The sequence below is a fragment of the Ambystoma mexicanum genome, chromosome 8 (assembly GCF_040938575.1).
Source record: "Ambystoma mexicanum isolate Mex_15411 chromosome 8, UKY_AmexF1_1, whole genome shotgun sequence".
Taxonomy (NCBI): domain Eukaryota; kingdom Metazoa; phylum Chordata; class Amphibia; order Caudata; family Ambystomatidae; genus Ambystoma; species Ambystoma mexicanum.
In genome coordinates, this window is record NC_090929.1 from 211219490 (window position 1) to 211240133 (window position 20644).

The 20644-nt window shown below is 45.4% G+C and overlaps 1 protein-coding gene across 1 annotated transcript in view; it reads right to left on the reverse strand.

The window, feature by feature from the left end:
* WDR5 (WD repeat domain 5) overlaps nucleotides 1-20644 on the reverse strand; it is a 433335-nt gene that overhangs the window by 308334 nt on the left and 104357 nt on the right. The window contains exon 4 of the mRNA XM_069609613.1: nucleotides 12823-12896. Within this exon, the coding sequence (XP_069465714.1) occupies nucleotides 12823-12896 (74 nt within the window). The remainder of the gene's footprint in view (nucleotides 1-12822; nucleotides 12897-20644) is intronic.

A 20644-nucleotide genomic window follows, 5' to 3' on the forward strand; every position in this document is an offset into this window, starting at 1 on the left:
AGGTTTAGGACCCTCAAAAAGACGGATGGTACCCGGTGGGCTACCTGGGTGTAAAAACGTTTGAAAAACTTATATGGTCGTGTTAAGGGTTACAGAGTGAACTCCTTTGAAGGAATGAGAAATCGTTTTTTGTTAGAATCTATTTTGATGCCTGCTCTCCTGAGCAGAGACAGCATTTGGCTGACTGTAAAGAGATTGATCCCAAGAAGCCAGCAAAAGCTGCTGACTTGTGGGTTGCCAACAGGGCTACTCACAAGGGTTCTGGGGCCACTCTCAAAAAGGATGAGAAGCAGCAAAAGTAAGATGACAGAGAATTCTAAAACGTCCAATCCAAAAGAGGGCCACAAACAGAAAAAGCCTAAGCCACATGGGAAACCAAGTCGGTCTAGTGAAACCTCTGGTGCCAAACCAGAGGGAGGTCAGCAGAAGCCCCCATTTGTCAAAACATTTGGAAAATGTTATGCTTGTGGGTCGGGGATCCCAGATGCAAGGGTAAACATTCAGGGGTCCACACTACCTCCTTAGCCTTCATCCCTGAGGGAGGAGTACATATGGCAAGTGGAAACTTTCAACTATTGGCTGAACACCCCATTGGGGTCTCTGCCAGTGTTTTAGTGTCCTTGGGTCTGTGGGAACAGCAGAATATATATATGTGTATAACTATTCCAGATAACACCAAGGAATACTACAAGGACAGTGTACTTGTAAATGGTCAGGAGACCCCTCCCATTAGAGACAATGGGGCCAGCATCACAGTGGTAAATGTACACTTCTTCAAACCTGAGGATGTTGCTAAGGCACCCAAAGGTCCCAATAAGCTTGCTGGAGGCCCTATCCAAATGGTTACAATACTACAGCTATCATCCAGTGCAACAACATGACTAGGAATAACTGTTAGTGTACAAAGTGAGGTTCCTGGGAGAGTCCTTCTGGGGAATGACTTAACAACTCTTGGAGTGGTATCAAGCACCCCCAGTCCTCGCAGTAAAAGGAGGCAGGAGCAGACAAGGAAGGCCAGAGAGCTCACTTTAAATGACTCTCAGTGGGTTGTTATAGAAGAACCTATAACACCCAGTCCACAGGAGAAGCCAACTTCTATTTCCAAAAAGGAGACAAAGGGGAAACCCAAGTTCTCAGAAAACAAAAAAGATAGCACTCCTGTGCATCTAACAAGGACATCCCCGAGAGGACAGTCCAAAGTCACACCTGTGACTACTCCACCAGCTGAGACCGAGTGTGAGAAGCAACAAGGAGAGGTTGAGTCAGCTGCTGAAAATTCAGAGCTGGAAGAAGACCTTCCCCCTGTTGGAGATCTGGATCATAAAGACCATCCTGTGCTGCAGTCTTAACTGGCAGAAGGTGGCCCACTGTAGGGCACACTTCAGCAGAGGTCAAAAAGAGTGTCCTACTCTAGAAGGACTTCTCCAACAGGCAGCTTCCCAGCTGGAAGGGCAAGAGCCAGGGAAGCACAGGTTATACTGGGAGGATGGCCTTCTCTACAGTGAACCTACTGAGTTTACAGGAGACTTGTAGTGCGCCAGGAGGTGAGACCTCAATGTTAGGCTCACCTGGTCTCTGCAAAGGCGTTGGGGCACGGTTGCAGCCCTCCCTGAACTTGAATCACCCCCTTCAGGCCTCTCCCTCAGTAGAAAAGCTGTGAGCAGTGGTACATGGCGATACTGCTCCTGCGTGGAGATAAGAGTGTGCGAGTGCGCCAATCTGCGATTGTAGTACCTCTCGAACCCTTCACCCCAAAGTACAGTTTCTGTGAGCATACTCTGGCCCAAAAAGCTCACCTGTGAATTATGGACGATAAGCTCTCTGTCCTGCTACTTCTGGCAGGGGTGCGTTGAATGGGATCCCTGATAAGCATTAGTCCAGTCCAGCTGCGACTGTGCGTCTCCTTATGATTGGTAAGTCTTTGAGCTCTTGTGATGCTGTTCGTTCTGTTTAATGTTTTTATATGTTGCTTTATGCCCGCAATAATGTCTCTTCTGTTTTCTTCCCTTAGATGGAAATGCGGCCTCAATGCAGCTGTGAGACTCAAGACGCGGCCGGATGGAAGATGGATGCTACCGCAATGTTTGACAGCAAGTAAGTGATGGTTTAAGCAAAAGCGCAAAGTAGGGAGAAGTGCAACCTTAAATTGACTTTTTTCGATGTCTAACCTGGTCTTCTGTTTTTCCTTTAAGGCGCTGCTGTCGACGAGGGAGCGTGTCATGCTGCGGTGCCAAGATGAAGATTTCGGCGTTCCGGAAAGTGTAAAGATGAATACTTGGTTCGCCGATGAGATGTACAGGTAAGAACAGCTTCCCCCAGTTAAGTATGCTGGCAGGAAGCAGGGTGAACAGGAAGCAGGATCTTCAAAGGTAAGTCTGACCTCAGGCGACAGTGAGCGTTACGCTGCTTGCAAGTGCAGAATAACGCGAAGCCTCTGCCTTGAGGATCGTGGCAGCTTATATAGCTGAGATCGTGGGCACACCCATTAGGGCCGGCTTACCAGCCACACCCTGCCACTCCTAGAGTGAGCACATGCGAAGGCAATCCATTAGCAGCCACACCCCAAGAATGCACTTGGGGCTGCTTAATGGATGGAATATTCAAGGTTAATGCATCTGAAGTGCTATGTCCATAATAAAAGCTTTTTGGTGTTAAATGGATGTTGTTGTTTACGCCAGGCGCCAGGACAGTGTCTACCCAGGTCTCCTGTGCATGTGACCCCTGCATGCCTGTGCCCCTGACTTCATGACCATGACACTAAGTTCCTACAGTGAGCCCATGAGATTCCTTTAGCTGGTCACTTAAATTATAAGACTAAAGAAAGGATTTCTCTACATTTCCAATGGCCTAAATTGGGGTCTGATGTAGATTGATTCTGTAGGAGCGGTCACACTTGTCAGACATCTGGCAAGAGTGGAGCCAAGAATGTGCCACCCTTTGTGCGCCTACCAGTGGTGGGAGTTCCTTTTGAGAGGGTAGGAATCGACATTGTTGGTCCCTTAGACCCTCCCACATCTTCAGGCAACCAATTTATATTGGTTGCTGTTAAGATGGATTTCTGAACTCTGTCCTGGAGGGGCAGAGGTTCAGAAGGCCAGCCTAGTTTCTTGGAACAGGGTAACCTCTGGACAAGCCAGACCAATCAGGGTAGCGATGGCGGCGGTCAAGACTAGGTCTCAAGAGGGGTGAGGGTGACTGAAAGCCCGCAATGAGCACACAAAGCAAGGCTGCTTACAAATTACTCCAGACAGGTGTTATATTAAAAATATAGACACATTTATTACAAGGCCTTTGTAACATCGACCATAGTAAAGAATTACGGTAAAAGTCCAATAAACCAACACATCACAAGCAATACAATATATTAGAAGCAGAAATATGCAGACCACCTAGATGGGGAGGAAACCAGGCAGTGCAAGTAATCGTTAGACCCAGTTCGACATCAGAGGCCACCTAACTAGAAGGAAGTCCGAGCCCTACGAAGAGTGGAGCCTTGTGCTCAAAAGTACCTGCACACGCGGGTGCCAACGGGCAAAGGGGAGTCTCTTCAGGGAAATCAGGCAGTTCAGAGAGGTGAACAAAACTATGATGAACAGATCCCCGCTACTCAAGTGCGGCCTCCACTTGCGGGCAGAAGCAGGGCGCGAGTGCGGAAAAGGGTTGCTGTTAACGACAGCGGTGGAGAGCCACAGGCTCCTGCGGGAGGGCGACCGGTTAGGGTATTGACTACTCACCGGTCCCCGATGCAGGCAGACCCAGGCTTCTCCGGTTCCGTTTCGGTACTGGCAGGTTCAGATGCCATCAGCAGGATGTCTCGACGCCGTGTGGATTCCACGACAGCAGGAGTCAGGGTCGAGGGTGTCCCAAAAGCAGCGAACACGCACAGATTGTTACCACAGCAGGGCAACTCGGCAACCGCGTGTATTCCGGTCCCAAAGCACACGTCTCACTTCAGACCTGTGTACGAATCGTGTGAGAGTGCCGAGGACTCGGAATTTAGCAGTAAGCCAGACGGCGGTGACAGAGCAAGGTTCCTGTGTAGGCTGGTCAGTCCACTGGATGGCCCAAGGACGCTTCCGAAGACTTACGTACAGGATTTGGTGAAGGTGCCGAGAATAGTTGTTCTCCACTATTCTAAAGGGTCGAAGCGCCTTCCTTCGTTCGATCAGAGGCCGAGTGGTCTCGCAGGACGACAGCAGTGCAGGGTGCGAAACCTTCAGCGGGTCACCAGCGATTCCTCGACTCAGCTTCTTAGTTGCAGGGTACTTGGCTCCTTACCCTTTGTTCGTGAGAACTCATGAGATCGACATGGTAGTGGGGTTTTCAGCCTCCTCTTATCCAGAGTTCCCTTCACACCAAAACGGAGAGGGCCCAATGGGAGATCCGCTCACAAACACTCACACCATACGTGGACCTATCACGGCCCACGGTGGTCCCAGGCATTCAGGACACTCTAGACTCTCTGGCACCCAGGATGGGAACATACATCCCAGCCCACATCCTGGGAGGCACACACAAGGCATGCAGAAGCCCGCAAAAATGTTGGGTTTCGCGGGAAAGTGCATGACCAAATAAGGACTGCCCCGGGTCGGCTTGACCTGGGGGAAGGTGAACGGGCAAGACGGTCAGCGGACAGGACCAAGAACCTCGTGGCATGGCCATTTTGGAGCGGTTAACATGGCAAAAAGGGGTTCAAAACACAAAGACGATAGCTGCCACCAGTCCCGTCCGTGACACACTTGCACATTTCATGATAAGTCCAGTGAGAGTTTCTAGGGCCTTTGGAATGACTAGAGCCCCAAGAGCGCGGTAATGTAAGTTACGGTGCACTCTTCTTTCAGGTTGCTCAAAAGCTGCAACACGAGGAAAGGACTAGGGGAAACGAAGTCTCCCGGTAGTGACTGTCTTAAAGGCATGTCAGTTTCCCCGTAAGAATTGAGCGAAAGCCCAGAGGAGTGGGGGGGAAGGCTGCGCTTCTCTGGCAAAGTCTAGATCAGGCTGTAAAACAACAGCAAAAAGTTTGCGGGTTGCCACATGGAAGGAAAATTACCTACAATTATGAAATCTTTCCTAACACATGCTACCAGGTATCCTGAAGCTATACCTATGAGGACTGTCACTGCTCAGGCAGTTGCTAAGGCCCTACTTGGTATTTCTACCATACTAGGTTTTCCTAAGGAGTTTATCTCCAACAAGGGATCAAATGTTATGTCCCACTACATGCAGGTCATGTGGAAAAACTGGAGTGACCTACAAGTTCTCAACTGCCTACCATCCCCAGACGAATGAGTTGGTAGAAAGGTTTAATAGAACTATGAAGAGCATGATAGGTGCTTTAGAAGAACCCCTTAGAAGAAAGTGGGACCTTTTACTGCCAAGCCTTCTCTTTGCTTATAGAGAGGCCCCTCAGGGGTTGGATTCAGTCCCTTCGAGCTCCTCTATGGTTATCCGGTTAGAGGTCCATTTGACCTTATCAAGGAGGGGTTGGAGAGTGTTCCATCCTACAAGCCAGTGTGAATCACTGACTATGTGTTAGGTCTCTGAAGGAGACCTACACAAATGATGACAGAAGTTCAGAAAACTTGAAAGCATGTCAGGCTCTGGTGAAGCATTGGCATGACCAGAAGGCCAACATGACTGAGTTTACTCAAGACCAGCTAGTTCTAGTTATGGTACCTACAAGGATGGATTGGACCCTTCAAGGTTGTGGGAAAACTTGGAGGTCAATTATCTGGTGGACTTGGGCAATCCTAAGGAGGCCCCCAGGGTCTTCCACACCAATCGACTAAAGGCCTATGTCTCTAGACCAGACCTGGGAGCTTTGCTTCTGATCGGGAGGAGGAGAGTGAGCCTCTACCTGACCTCATCAGGGGACAACCTTTAGATGGAAAGATAGGAGTCAATCTCTCTTCTGATCTGACACTGGAACAGGAGGAGTGCAAAGCTCTGTTAAATCAGTTTGCCCCTCTGTTTTTTACTATCACCAGGCTTGACCCGTTGCGGCCAGCATGATATTCTCACTGGTAACTGTTTATCTGTTAAAAGCAGAGGTTACAGACTGTCAGACCATGTAAGAACCCACAAAGTAAGAGGTCAACAAGATGCTTGATCTCAGGGTAATAGAGCCATCTACAAGTCCATAGTCTAGTCCAGTTGTACTAGTGCCAAAGGCAGGATCCAAGGAATTGAGATTCTGTGTGGACTATAGAGCCCTTCTCCTCTTTCTCACCCATATCAAAAGATGAGGTCCTCTCTATGAAAGTCTTTCAAACAGCTGGTCCCCTGCTCCTCCGGAACCATCAACAAGATTGCCTCTCTTGCTCCAGCCTTTGCTGATATCTGCAATCACTCCTTTGCCATAGGCTCCTTCCCACCACTCCTCTATCCCTCCCTTGTGCACTCTTCCCACAAAACGTCTTCTGTTGACCCCTCCTGCCTGGCTAACTACTGCCCCATCGCCATTCCTTTTAGGACAGTTTTTCTGAAGTCCAATTAAGGGCTTAGTAAAACCATTCAACTAAGGCAGTGCAAGACCCCACTCTTAGTACAAGGCTGTACCACCCGAGTTCATGGTAGCGTCGACAGAGCAGCCAGGCTCATTTTAAGAGGGAGAGAGGGCTGTAGAATCAGTACAAATGAAATGGTAATACAAATGGTCCAAAGAAACACTATATATGTAAAAACAAAGGATTTGTTTAAATACAGGTAGGCCCAGTTAAATCTAGGGGTAAATAAGTACTATCACACATTAAATGTAATCAAAATTATAATAACACTACACTATACTTGAAGGTACACAGACCAAAGCATAAACCTTATTTGGAACACCCAACCGTAGTTCTAGGGAAGTCAAAACTTTTTCATACACATTTAGTATAGGTCACACCTATTTGTGGGGAGTATAAACTAATGGTTACTTTCACAATAACATTCAGTAACGCATGGGTAGTAGACCCTACCAGTTGTACAGTTACTCTCAGTACAAATCACTTAATCAGTCAAATGGACAATATACTTTTTGTGAATAGTGGAACACTTATTTCAGGTACAGTAAAAACCTATAAGTACTTTTGTGACAACACACAGTTATACTAGGCGAGTAAAATCTAAGGATGTAATATTCAATCATAGGTGCTTTTGAGATCAGCGAGACACAGATTGAGATAAGCAGTAACTGGTAACTTATTTTTGGATGGCCTACAGATCACCCAAAGTAAGTAAAACCCATATACTTTTTCAATCTCACAATGAAGTTTAGGTTAGACCTTTCCCATCAATACAAGTTACTTATGTACGACTTATAAGGGACATTCGAGAACCAAAGTGAATAGGTTCAGATAGCACAGGGAAAGTAAACCCCAAATGGTACACTTTACTGAATGACAAAGTAATTCTAGGTAAGCAACAACCTAATACAGACTTATTCTGGACAGGCTAGCAGCACAAGTCAGGGGAAGCAAGACCCAGTTGGACACTCATACAATTATGTTAACAGGCATAATCTGGTGAAACCAACACATTACTTTAGGGAAGAGGCATAATCAATTTACAGGAGAGTAATATACCTAAACATCTACTTTCTATTAGAATGGCAAAACAGTTTCTAAAGAAAGATATTAACCATACTTTTAAGAATAGTGCATCACACATCCAAGAACTTTAACTGTTCACTCAGTTACAGTTACCAACTGTTAGGCAAGATTGCATGCAGTACCCATTGGGTGCATTACAATAACCCTGACCTCCTGGCAATTGGGACTCAACCTTTGGTAACTACACAGGTTGGTAGTGTTGCTGAACAGCCAGGCTTATCTCAAGAGGGGTCAAAGTGAGCAGTAATTTTGTGACAGTAGCAGTAATTCAAATAAACACTTACACTCAAGATTTCCCGATAACAAAATTACAAATTTATTTCACAGATGTATACGCCTTCTTCAAAAGGGAGCAATACATGTAGCAATTAAAATGCACTTCAAAACACTTAGTTTTTCTAAAACAGATGATACCCATTGAGGATGGCACACAGACACTTCCTACACCCTCAGCTGACAAATTGCTAGGCTGCTGTGGACATTGATTTATCACTTGATACATTTAGAGCAATACTGAGTTTGGTGTAAAAGATAGAATAGAGGAATAAAACAAAGATTAACGAGTAATTCATAAACAGGTAAGTACTTTTGATACCTTCCAATGCAGAGTAAAATTAACCCTTTCCTGGGGGAAAGGGCAAAGCACAAAGTATGAGGTAAAGAGGAGTCTTTCAGGGAGCCAGGACAGCCAATGTTAATTGCATAATATCTAGGGGAGCTGAAGATCTTCTTTGCAGGTAGGTAAAAAGTCCTGCACACAATTTTTAGAAATGTTAGTTGAAAATAGAACACTTGAAGGGTCACAAGCTGGGAGGCTTGTGAGGGGCAACACGTTAATAACTCTGCAAGGTAACCAAGACAGGTCTCAACTGAGATCAAGAAAGGCTGCACAACAAGAGCTATGTTCTTAGGCTTTACAGTATCTCTGGTTAGAAGAAATGATTCCAGCTAACTTCTGTTCCTCTAAAGCTCTGCAAATCCTGTTCCTGAGCCTCCGTGGTGGGGACTCCAGCTCTGCAATGGGAAAGTCAGCGGCAGCAATGAGCAAACTTCAATTCAGCGTTTCTTCAGTGTTTCAGCTCCTCGCATCTGACAGCAAATAGCAACATTGCGGTTCTCGGATAACACTTCAGACTTTCCTTGCTTCTGGGGTCCAGCACTGTTGAGGTGGCTCAGGCTTGGTCAGTCCTGCATCAGGGAAGTCCGGAGCATCTTCCTAGATCTTGGGTCTGACTTAAAAGCAATGCACACAATCTGGTGTTCCTCTCCCTGGCACTTCTGTTGCAGCAGCAGAAATACAGCCAGCTCTGAGAAGATGTCCAGACGGGCTTACTTTGGAGTTGATTGGTCCCAACAACTCAAGGGGTGAAGTCATCCTTGCAGGGCTTTTCTAGTCGAGGCGAATTCAGAGCTTCAGCACAGCAGCAGGGCTTCACCGGACAAACCTATAGTCCAGGAGTTGCAACAGGTGTCTTACACATTCTTTGGATTCCTTCGGTCAGTGGTCGACTCTGCCTTCTGTCCAAAAGACCTCGCCTTTTATGCAGGTTTCTCCCATTCATTCCAGCCTAGCTGTCAATCACACAGCAGGGTGGCTGTCCTTGCCGGACAGCCAGCTGGCCAATCACCATTGGGTGCATTCTTGTAACCAAGAGGATTAGGCACAGGGAGTTTAAAGCACCTCCCTCACTTCCTGCCCCTGCCAGACATACTGGAGCCAGAGGCGGGCTTCACTCATGAATCCCCACCAAAGACAATATGAACAAAGGGACCAAAACTGGTTTGCCGCGCAGAGTAGGACCTTGGTAGGAAGAATTCTCAGAAATGTGTCAATTCCCTTCTACCTTCGAGACCACCAGCTCTTTTTGCTGGACTTAAGAACTTTTTATCTCTCAGATAATTTTAATGCGATTTATTCTCTGTTTCTCTTCTGACTTTGTAGTGTGACAAACTCCGTAGGCATCTTTACATTGCGTCACACAGCACCTTTGGTGTAGTGACACAGGGAAGTCTTAGATTTCCCAAAGGTTTAAATACCTTCTCTTGGTGAAACTACTGTTTCCAAGATCAGTAAATTGAAATTGACTTTACTTACATTTTGTAACTTTCTATACCCAACACACACTATCTTACAATAGGGTGCTGGAGGGGTTACTTAGTATCTCTTTTGTCTAGTTTCACATGTAACATTTTTTATGTTACCCGTTCCACAATGAATGGCTGATGGCAGTGGTTTACTTTTTACTATCATTGTGTGTTTTTACCACAGGCTGCGTTCGCATCCACGGTAAGGCACCCATTGGTGCCCATTTCGTCAAAATGGCCCCAGTCTCCTTTGTTCACCATTTCTTGTCAAGAAGGTAATTTGAGAGTTTCTCTGCGCAACAAACCAGGTCTGGTCCCTTTGTTCGTTTTGTCTTTGGCAGGATTCACTAAGGAACCCTGCCTCTGGCTCCAGTAGGTCTGGCAGGGGCAGGAAGTGAGGGAGGTGCCTGAAAATCCCTGTGCTTAATCCCCTTGGTTACAGGAATGCACCCAACGGTGATTGGCCGGCTGGCTGTCCTTGGAGAGCCCGGTGAAGCCCTGCTGAAGCTCCGAATTTGCCTCAACTAGAGAAACCCTGCAACAGACGACTTCTCCCCTTGGGTTGGTGGGACAAATCAACCCCCAAAGCAAACTTGTCTGGTCATCCTCTAGGAGCTGGCTGTACTTCCATTGCTACTGCAGGAAGCGATTGACAGGGAGAGGAACACCAGATCGAGTGCATCGTCTAAGTAGGTCCCGAGCTCCAGGAAAATCCTCCGGAATCCCATGAATCAGGACTGACCTACCTTAACAGAGTGCTGGACCCCAGATGCAAGTAAAGTCCATATAGGTATCCGAGAACCGAGAAAGCTGAAACCACGACCTGCCTCCGATATGAAGTTTGACCATTGCTGCCGCCAATCTTCCATTTGTAGTGCAGGAGACCCTAGATGTCCTCCCTCTTGTCACCACGACTGAGACCCAGCAAAACAGGATCTGCAGACCTACAACTGGAACAGAAGCCAGCTGGAACCAATTTCTTCAAATCAAAGGTACTGTAAAACTAAGGGGTTGCTTACCTCTTGTTGTATAGCTTTTGCTAGCGCTCAGTTGAGACTTGTCTTAGTTGCCCTTGCAGGGTTGCCCCTCACACGCCTCCCAACTTGTGTCCCGACAGTGATTTCATATTCTGCAAAGACCTCTAAAAGATTGTGAAAGACTTTTTTGTACCTACCTGCAAGAAGTGCTTCAGCTCACCTAGACTTTTGCTCAACTAACATAGGCTGTCCTAGCTCCCTGAAAGAGTATTCTTACCTCCGACTTCACTTTCTGCTTTAACTATACACCAGTAAAGTGTTAATTTACTTTGCATTGGAGGGTTCAAAAAGTACTTACCTGCTTAAGAATATTTGTGAACTATTGTTTTCTTTCCCCCCTCTTTTCCTTTTGACACTAAACTCAGAATTGCTCTAAATGTACCAGTGATATCAATGTCCAGTGTCCTAGTTATTTAAGTCACCTCAGGGTATAGGAAGTGTCTGTGTGCCATCCCAAATGGGCATCTACTGATTTATTGAAACTGAGTGTGTGTGTAGTTTTGAAGTATATTATTGTGTTACATATATTTGCTCCCTTCTAAAGAAGGCTTATTCAAACAGCCTTAAATAATTGTTTAATCAAGAAACCTTGAATATAAGTGTTATTTGGATAGGTTACAACCCTACAGCTCACATTGACCCCTCTTGAGATAAGCCTGGCTGCTCAGTCACTCTACCAACTTGTGTAGTACATGCGTATACCAAAGGTTTTGTTAACTATTGCCAAGAGAACAAGGCTGGCGCATTCTCCCACAGGGTACTGCATTCAATCTTGCCAAACCCCAAGCCACCTTCAAACCTCAGGGTCTCACAGCTGGACAGAAGTCTTAGCTTCTTTAGGTTTCTCCAGGATCTCTCTAGAGTGGGTGTAGGGGACAACTTATCCCAAAATCCAGGTAAGAGCCGAAACTCCCACTAGCCAATAGCAGAACTAGCCCCACACACACACACACACACACACACACACACACACACACACCCCCCCCCCCCAGGAGTAGTCCCATCAGAACACTCGGGCACACTGAAACCAGTTTGTGGAGTGGACCAGACAGTTCCAGCCCACGTCCTGTCAGCAAACACATATAGCCCCTCCAGTAGTCATCCAAAAGCCTCGGCTTTCCTGGGTACTAGAATCCATATAAGCATTTTCCTGGATTCTAAGGCCAGGAAGAAGGCTAAAAGACTATATGGCCAAAGCACAAACGAAAAAACGTTGTGGCATGGCCATGTTTGGTCACTAGCCACTGTTAGTAGCCAAATTATGTAAATGCAGTAAGGCGAACACGAAAAGCACCAAAGAAATGGTAAAAAGTCACTGCTGCCACCAGCTTGTCCATTTAATACACCTAGAGTAACCAAAAATCCTTTGAGTGTTAGTCTAGGGCAAGATGTTGTAAGATGCATTAAACAATGATAAAGTTACCAAAGTGATGCAAACATTTGAAAATTTGTAACAGTATCAAGGCTAAGGGAAGGTTTCCCAGTACAGACAGCCTAAAGGACATGTCAGTTTCCCCATAACAGATGAGAAAAACAGTAGTGAAGTAAAAAGTACAGGTCAGGATAATAAATGTAAGCAAAAAGTTTGGGGGTCCATTAAAATGGAAGGAAAGGTGCAGTAAACAGAACCCTCCCACAAGGCTGGTTTTGAAAATCCCTTCCAAAGCATAATTTTAATTTAAACTTAAATGCATTACTAGGTATAAAGTATAGATTACAGTTAACAGTGTTTCAGTTGAGATATTTTTACTCCTGTAATAAAAGACCCATTGGGAATGGAAACAACCTAGAGAAATTACACCCAACTTCAACAAGTATAAAGAAAGAAACTGCCACTTCAAAATCAGAATCGCAGAGTACACCACAGAAATAAACTAGAGCAGATATTTAGGGGTTCCATTATAACATTTAACTAGGGAAGCAAAAAAAAAAAAATGTGCCTCCCAGAAGATGATCGACACATGGAATGTTTGACGATGCCATTCAAGAGATGACAGTTGCACACGCACTTACCTAGAAATTAAAAAATAGGTAAATAGGCAAACAGGACAAAAACAGGGCAATTGTAAAAGGCAAAAGTCTACATAAAAATAAAACAACGTTCTTACCAGTTTATGACCAGATATAGTTTTTTCAAATTTCCCATCAAAGGCTCCCCAAATTTTGATAAGTTTGTCAGCCGCTAAAACAGAAGAAACACTTATGTACAGCACATCTCTTTCAAAGTGATTATCATTTAGTTGAACACCTGTGAGGCTTTTGTGAGGTGATTGAGCCCCCCCTCCCCAACAGCAAATCAGGTCCAATAATCAAATTAATTTTCATCTAGGTTACACATGATTAAGGTGAAATTACCAGTGCAGACAAAAACAAAAATGTTTTAAAAAATGAAGACAGCAGGTAGTATTGGCTGATCAAGTTACTGAGTGTTTGCCTTTATTCTCCAATGTACAAAGGATTAAAGTGGAAAAGAAAGGCAAAAATGTATCCAGCAATGGCTCTTTCATGGATGTCAGGCCCCAACAAAACATTTTACAGGGCTGTATACTAATTGACCTTTTCCCAATTGACCTCGGGAGAATTGACCTAATTTAGAAGGCTTATTAGGACATATATGCAGGGGGGACCCCCCCCCCCCCCACTGCAAACTCCCACCCAATCCAAAAAACCCTGCAACCCCTCACCCAATCCTCTTATAACATTTATAATCCAAAACCAATCAAATACATATATAAAATAAATAAAATATAAAGGTCAATTGTGCAGAAGGTCAACTAGAACCACTATAATTCAGTCAATTGTGCAAAAGGTCATTGTACAAGTTCAATTTGGGTAATACCATTTTACAGGGCTCACTTTTGTAGTTTAGAGTCTTCACTTTACTTTCTTAATGTGGATTGCATTAAAAAACAACCTCTGACAGCTTTAATTGCTACAAGGTTCTGTTTAGTAATGACACAGAAACCAACAGTAGATTTTCCAATGCCCCATATGTAAGGCAAAGAAAGACCCAACCTGGGTTATGGGCCGTTTCCTTGGATTTGGGAATCTCCCAGAGGTTAATTGGGCAGACCAGTCAAGCCTACACAAGGGATAAGAGTGGCCAACAGACACTGTTTAACATACTACACCCAATAAGAGCATTACCACACAATACACTGTTAGGCAAAGTTTGTATGCAGTGCCCTTTGGGACCACTACACACAACTAGGACTACAGGTTTAAGCAAAACCAACCTTTGGTTTAAGTCTGTACTACACAGTTTTGGTAGCGGGGCTGAGCAGCCAGGCTCATCTCAAGAGGGGAATGTGAGCAGTAATGATGTTACACAGAGGTATACAATCACAAGTCTTCAAGTAAACTCTTACACTCAAGGTTTCTTTGATAAATACCTATGGATTTATCTGTCAGTTATAAAACATTCATAAGAAGGAGGCAATTATAGATCACGCACAAATACACTTCAACACTATTTCTGAAATACTTTTCAAGGAGTAAAAGGCAAAGATTTTTAGAACATGAAAGGTTACAGTTATTCTTAGACAGTGCAAATATTTAGAGTTCACCAGAAGAGTCAATTCAATAGGATAGGCCAAAGTCAATGGGCTAAAGTCTTGGATAGGATAAAAGCAGTTCTGGTAGATAAACAGAAAAATCTCTGCAAAAGTTCTTAGGAATAGTTTGTAACAAGAAGAATCATATTTTGGGTCACAAGCGGATTAGGCCTGTGAGTTGGGAAAGTTTCAAGCACTTTCACCGCGAGAGGTAAGTACTCTGATTTCACAGTACCTTTCAATGAAGAAAAAGATGCAGCTGCTGACTTCTGTTCCAGGCAGTTCCTGCAGATCCCGCTGTTCCTGGGCCTCAGTCGTGGGGACAAGAGGGAGGATGTCGGGGGACTCCTGCACTGAGACTGGTCAAAAAGCTGGCAACTGGAAAATCTTCAATTCCGGTAGCTGTAGTCAAGCACACAAGCTGGTGAACCTCTCCCTGGTTATTCGGTTTCCTGCAGCACTGAGGAAAATACAACCAGCTCCGAGATTGGTATCCAGGTGGCTTAGTGTCTAGTTGATTGGTCCCACCAACTCAAAGGGAGAAGTCATCCTTGCAGGGCTTCTCTGTCGAGTGGAACTTGGCGATTCGGACCTGCAGCAGGGCTTCACCGGATAAACCAATGGTGCAGGAGTTGCAGCAGCCGTCCTCTTCAAGCTAGTCTTCGGTTCTTTCATTCCAGTGGTCGACTGTCTTCCAAGCCAAGAGACTCTCCTTTAATTCAGTTCTCTCCCATTCATTCCAGCCTAGCTGTCACTCACCCAGCAGGGTGGCTGTCCTTGCCAGACAGTCAGCCAGTCAATCACCACAGAGTGCATTTGGGTCTCCTAGGAAACTAAGCACAGGGAGTTTCAGGCACCTCCCTCACTTCCTGCCCATCCCAGACACTTAGGCGCCAGAGGCGGTCTTCACTTCTGAAGCCCGCCAAAGGCAAAGGAACAAAGGGACCAAACATAGTTTGGCGCGCAGAGACAAACTCTAGAAGGACCTTTCCAAAAAGAAATGGTGAAAAAAGAAGACCGGGACCTGTTTAACACAAAGAAGTCTCAGACGGCATCTTGAATAACATGGCTCCCGCGATTTAACGCTATCAGTGTTCGCGGTCGGGAAAAATCATGGTAGTTCGTTGCAAAACCACTGCCACCAGCCATTTCGAGAGGAAAGGCTAGCATTTGACTGCTACATGAGTTTCTAGACATAGGGGATACTAGGTAACCCTCCAGCACTATTGTAAGATAGGGTGTGCTGGGTCTAGGAATTTGTAAATACTATTAAAGTCAATTTCATTTTACTTAATCTGGGAAACAGTAGTTTATCCCAGAGAAGGTATTTAAACGGTGGGAAAGCCTGAAAGGCTTCCAAGTGCCACTGCACTGAGGGTGCTGTGTGACAAATGAAAAGATGATGCCTATGGAGTTGTTTAAACTCCATAACCAAAGTAAGAAACACAGAAAACAAACAGAATTAAGAAGTTCAAAGTCCCAAAGTTTAGCAAAAGAGCTGGAGGGCTCTAAGGTGGGAGGAAATGGCACATTTATGAGAATTCTTCCAAACGCCCTCCAAGACTGAACACACTCTGTATTACGGTCCCCAGCTACCAACTATGAGTCCCCCAGGTTCCATTTTGATTGTTTCCAGCAGGGAAGCCAGTATTGTGATAAAAGAATAGAGTTCTGAGCAGGCGGGGTTCCAGAAAACATGAATGATCACCCAAATTGGATCGGAGAACTCACCATTTAAATGTACTTTACAGGCCTGGATTCCATTAGTATTCATAAAAATCAGAGTGACTTACTTGATTTTTTAAAAGCCATCAGGAGACCACCTGAGGGTCTCCCTTTTGCTTTTTGTGAGGGTGGTAAACAAAACATTGTGAAGCCTTCGACTTTAATAGGGTTTACCAACCAAGTTTCCTGCAGTAGTACTATGATGCTGAATTCAAACAGGTAATCTCTCATACCCCTGGCTTTAAAAGTACTGCAGCCCCGCGTGTTCCAACTCACTAAATTCAGACCCTTTCTTCTAAAGCTCCGGTGTTCCTACTCAGTTTCTGCAGAACCTGGGAGAGAATTTCGGGCAGGAGAGTTAGGGCATTTTCCTGTGATTTCTGGCCAGTTAAATCCCATCTTTATTATTTGATTCCCCAGCTTGAGGTTCTCCACTCCCCCTTGAAATTTGACCTTTGTTGCCACTCTACTCTGAGGGAGAACTTGAGCACTGTCCCTTGACTGGTTGATGCAAACCTGCAAACCCTGTAACTCTAGCTCCTTCGATTCATTCAGAATAGCTGAATTGGCTCTCGTTGAGGTGAGGGCCAATTCAACGAAATGAGGGTCTTGCGCTAGGGTTACTATTACATTCTCAATGTCACTTGAGGAAAATAAGTATAGATTGTTAACTTTTTTGAAAATCTCCAGGATCACTGATCTATTCAGAGATGTATTAAAAGCCTTAACCAGAACCTTGGGATAGCCAAGTCATTGATATCTTCTGTTGCGATCGATACAACTGACAGTTCACTTGCTGATGGTAAAACACTGCAACCCTCTTGAGTTAAATGAGTAGTAATGGTCAGGGTCGGACTGGGACAAGAAATAGGACCAGTCACCAAAAAATAAAGTGGCCCACCGGTCGCCTCAAAAAAGTGGCCCACCCCTCGCCTCATGACCCTTGACCTCTGATTACATCACCGGAAGTGATGTCATTTGACCCCCACCCTAAAGTGACAAGGCCAAATGATAATCTGTTATTGTATAGTACTTAAGTTTAAGCTCTTTTTTATAGAAAAAATATGCATACAATATCACCCAACCTGTGTTGGTACTCATTTATCGACCTAAGAAGGATGAAAGGATTTTTGAGGGGAAAAAAAAAGGGAACATTTTTTTCATTTTCTTTTTTCAAACGGGCCCAGGCATGGCCAGAAACCGGCCCAGGCATGGCCAGAAACCAGCCCCAACTCCCTAGGGACGACATTGGCACGGCAATGGGCCGAAAGGCCGAGGGGCCAATCCGACCCTGGTAATTGTTGAATATTTCCACTGCCCATTCTTTCTACTGGCTGTTTGAGGCGGACTATCTTGATCTAGATTTAATGTCGGAGCAGGCACTAGATTTACTGACCCAGCCAAGGTTTTTTTTTGCATCTCTTCTACCTGTCGAGAGGAAAATTGGGGCAAGTTTTAAGTTGGCTCCAGTATGCGAAGCCTGGGTCTTACTCATTTTTCTGCTGTAACGACAGGGTTTTCTTCTGCAGAAATATTGGGGCCCATTTTGTGTTTTGCATGAAAGACTTCCTCCTGAGTGCTTTGAAGTTAACGATATGGTGCTCTGCCCAGTGCCCTTGGTTTCTGATGACAATAACTTATTTTGACTCCCTTGATTTTATTTGGGCAGTTTCCAGGCCACTCCTCATGTCTGTTCGGAGGCCAATACTCACCCTTGTTGCTTCAGGTTTATCTTCTGATGTGCATTGATGCATGGTGAGTGACTTTGAGCATGTCCCCACTCGCTGATCTTTTACTGTTGATGGTCCCTTCTTTTGAGACTTGATTTTTTTATGATTTCTCTTCAATCTTGGATGAGAGGTTCTTGATCTTCCCACCCCCCCCCCCCCCCAACTTGTCGCTTTCTTAATTTCCTTCAACCTCTAACTGACAGATTACCAGTTTCCAGGGTAAACTTGAGTCCATATCCTTTACCAGTGTACATCGGATCACATGGGAAGATTTTCTGCCAATACTACGATCTCTTCATCTCCTATGTTTGCCAATCTCCGAAATTCCTCCAGCGTGGATTCAGAGAGAGGAGTATCAAAGTATTGGTTTGAGACAGGGCCACCCTCTGATCCCTCTCCCTGCGGAAGAGGCTTCATTTTCAAGAGCAGGATTGCCTCCAAGAGGCTATTCCTCATCTTCAGTCTTTGTTTTGATAGTTGCTGCATTCTGTATCAAGGATATATCTAGACCTTTCTTGGTCAATTCGAGTCTCCTTTCTGTCAAAGGTGGAATTATGTTGGTGTTAATGGCAGAACCCAAACCCACCAATGTAGTTTTGCATTTTGTTGTCTCATTTGTTAACTCTAGGAGTATACCTGCTTGAGACTGTACTTCTGACTTAAGTAGTTCAAACACAGACTAGGGAGTTCAGTATAAAATTCAGTCTCTTCAGGTTGCCCCCGTTAGGATAGTCTATCTGCGGGGGACCCTACGTGTGAAGGGCCTTCCTTTGCCGAGAACCTTCCTAACACATCTTTCATCAGAGGTACATCTGACTGAGTAAACGACAGATTTCCAATTCCATTGTTCGAAGTCACTGAGTTCGTCATTAATCTCAGAGGAAGGATGGGCCTCTGTTTGAGGAAGGAGTTTGTGAAATATATGGCGCCACCCATGGGGTGTCTGAATCACCATCCACATCATTCAAACTTTTGTTCCTCTTTCTTCCAAAATGTTTTCATTTTTTTTCTTCGTATTTTCGTAGTAGTTACTGTATATTCCAGCCCGCGTTGCCAGTGCTGAACCAAGACAGACTGAGCATTCCGCTCTCCCTCTCCTTCCCTGTGCTGAAAGTGTAGTGCTTTGGTGTGGACTTGGGCCTGAGTTATTACCGAGCCGATGATAGGAAGGGGAATTACAGCTGATATGGCCATAGAAGAGACTTCCAACATTGGGTCTACTAAGTACAATCCGTCCACTTTCATGGCGTTTGCCTTATCCAACGTCAATGTGCTTCGCAAGTACATAATCTCAGTTTTGACTTAAAAACTTACTTAGATGCAACTTTGCCAGTAACCACTTCGGAATTGTCCTCCTGCTCTAGACAGGCACTGAAATATAGGCATACAGCGGTCCCTCTGCGGTTGTTTACAGTTACGCTAAGTAACAGCGCCTTTCAACTTAAATTGTCCAGGACGTGGTAACGAAAAACTATTCCGAACTGTTCACCGTTGTTCAATGGCTCCTTGTGTTAGGGAGAATTCTCTGTAAGGCTAATTTCCCAAACCTAGTGAGTCCCCCAGCAGCTTTGCTGGATTTTTTGGGGTTTATTTTTTTCTCTCCTGCTAAGAGTGAGATTCTTTTGCTCCCACTCTTAAACATGATTTGAGGTGTACCTTTAACTTTCATGTGTTTTATGGGGTCTTTTACTCCATAGGGTCTCATGTCTTGTTTTGATGTGGGTTACACAGCACCCTCCGTGCCGTAACCCAGGGGTGTCGTAGCGACCCCCCCCCCCAACATAGACTCCATACCCTGGGACTGACTACTTTCTCCGAGGGCATGTAAAGTCACCATTGGCTTTGCTAGTCCCAAATTATGAACAGAAACCAGTACAAACCATCATAATGTGGACGTACTGGTCGGGGCAATTCGATTGCCCCGGGGTATGTTCGAAGGGGCACGTCTCCGTCCCACCCTGATCGAGTTTTGGCTGGTGGCAGTGGATACTTTTTATATTCGACCGCAAATATATATCTATGGGATTTTCCCATTGTTCGAGGCTACAAACTTTATTTAATTCTTATAGCCTCGAACATACCGCCGGTTTATTTAATATTAATTCACCGGTTGGTATTTTTTGCCAGAACTCGATTCTAATATGGTGTTTGTGTTCTCTTCTGTGACTCCAACCCAAGTCGAGCCCTTTGTTCCACTTTTTGGCGGGCTTCTCCACAGAAGCCTCCAAAAGTGGTGCCACTCTGTCTGGGTACCACACAGGGTGTGGGAGGGGATTTAGGCACCCTGGACTGAGTTACCTTGGTAACTCAAGTCGCACTCTTGTGTGATTGGCCCAAGTGGTGAGCCGGCCGGCTCACCACTTAGCATGTTTGATTGACAGCTAGGCTGAGTGAATGGGGGTGTGCTGCATAAAAGCAGGGCTTTGGGGACTGGAACTTCAGAAGTCGCCACAGGACCTAAGAATCCGAGGAGGGAGAAGCTGAGGCGACCTGCAACGACGACACCACCGGTGAAGCCCTGCTGAACCGTCTCACCACTTTTCCCGACGACAGAGGAGATCTCCAGTCCGGAGAGTCTTCTTCCTTTGAATGGTGGGGATAACTAGTTTTGCCTTCTTTTCACCTTCCCAGAGCATCTCGTGGCCGCCTTGCCCGCTCCAAGCACCATGGCAACCGGAATACCACGGGTTACCACTACCGCGAAGAGAAGGGTAGTACCTTTTAACCGGAGGACTCTGCAGCTGGTTTCTTCCCTGGCAGTGCAACGACCTTCATCTTTCCTCCACGGCGAGACCTCTTCTTCCTCTGGACGAAACACCGACTTGCACCTGCTGCCAGGAACAACTGCCCCTGCTGGAGCTCCCTTCACACTTAAGGTACTGTGTCTTTGGGCATAACCCCACTGTGTGAACCTGGACCCC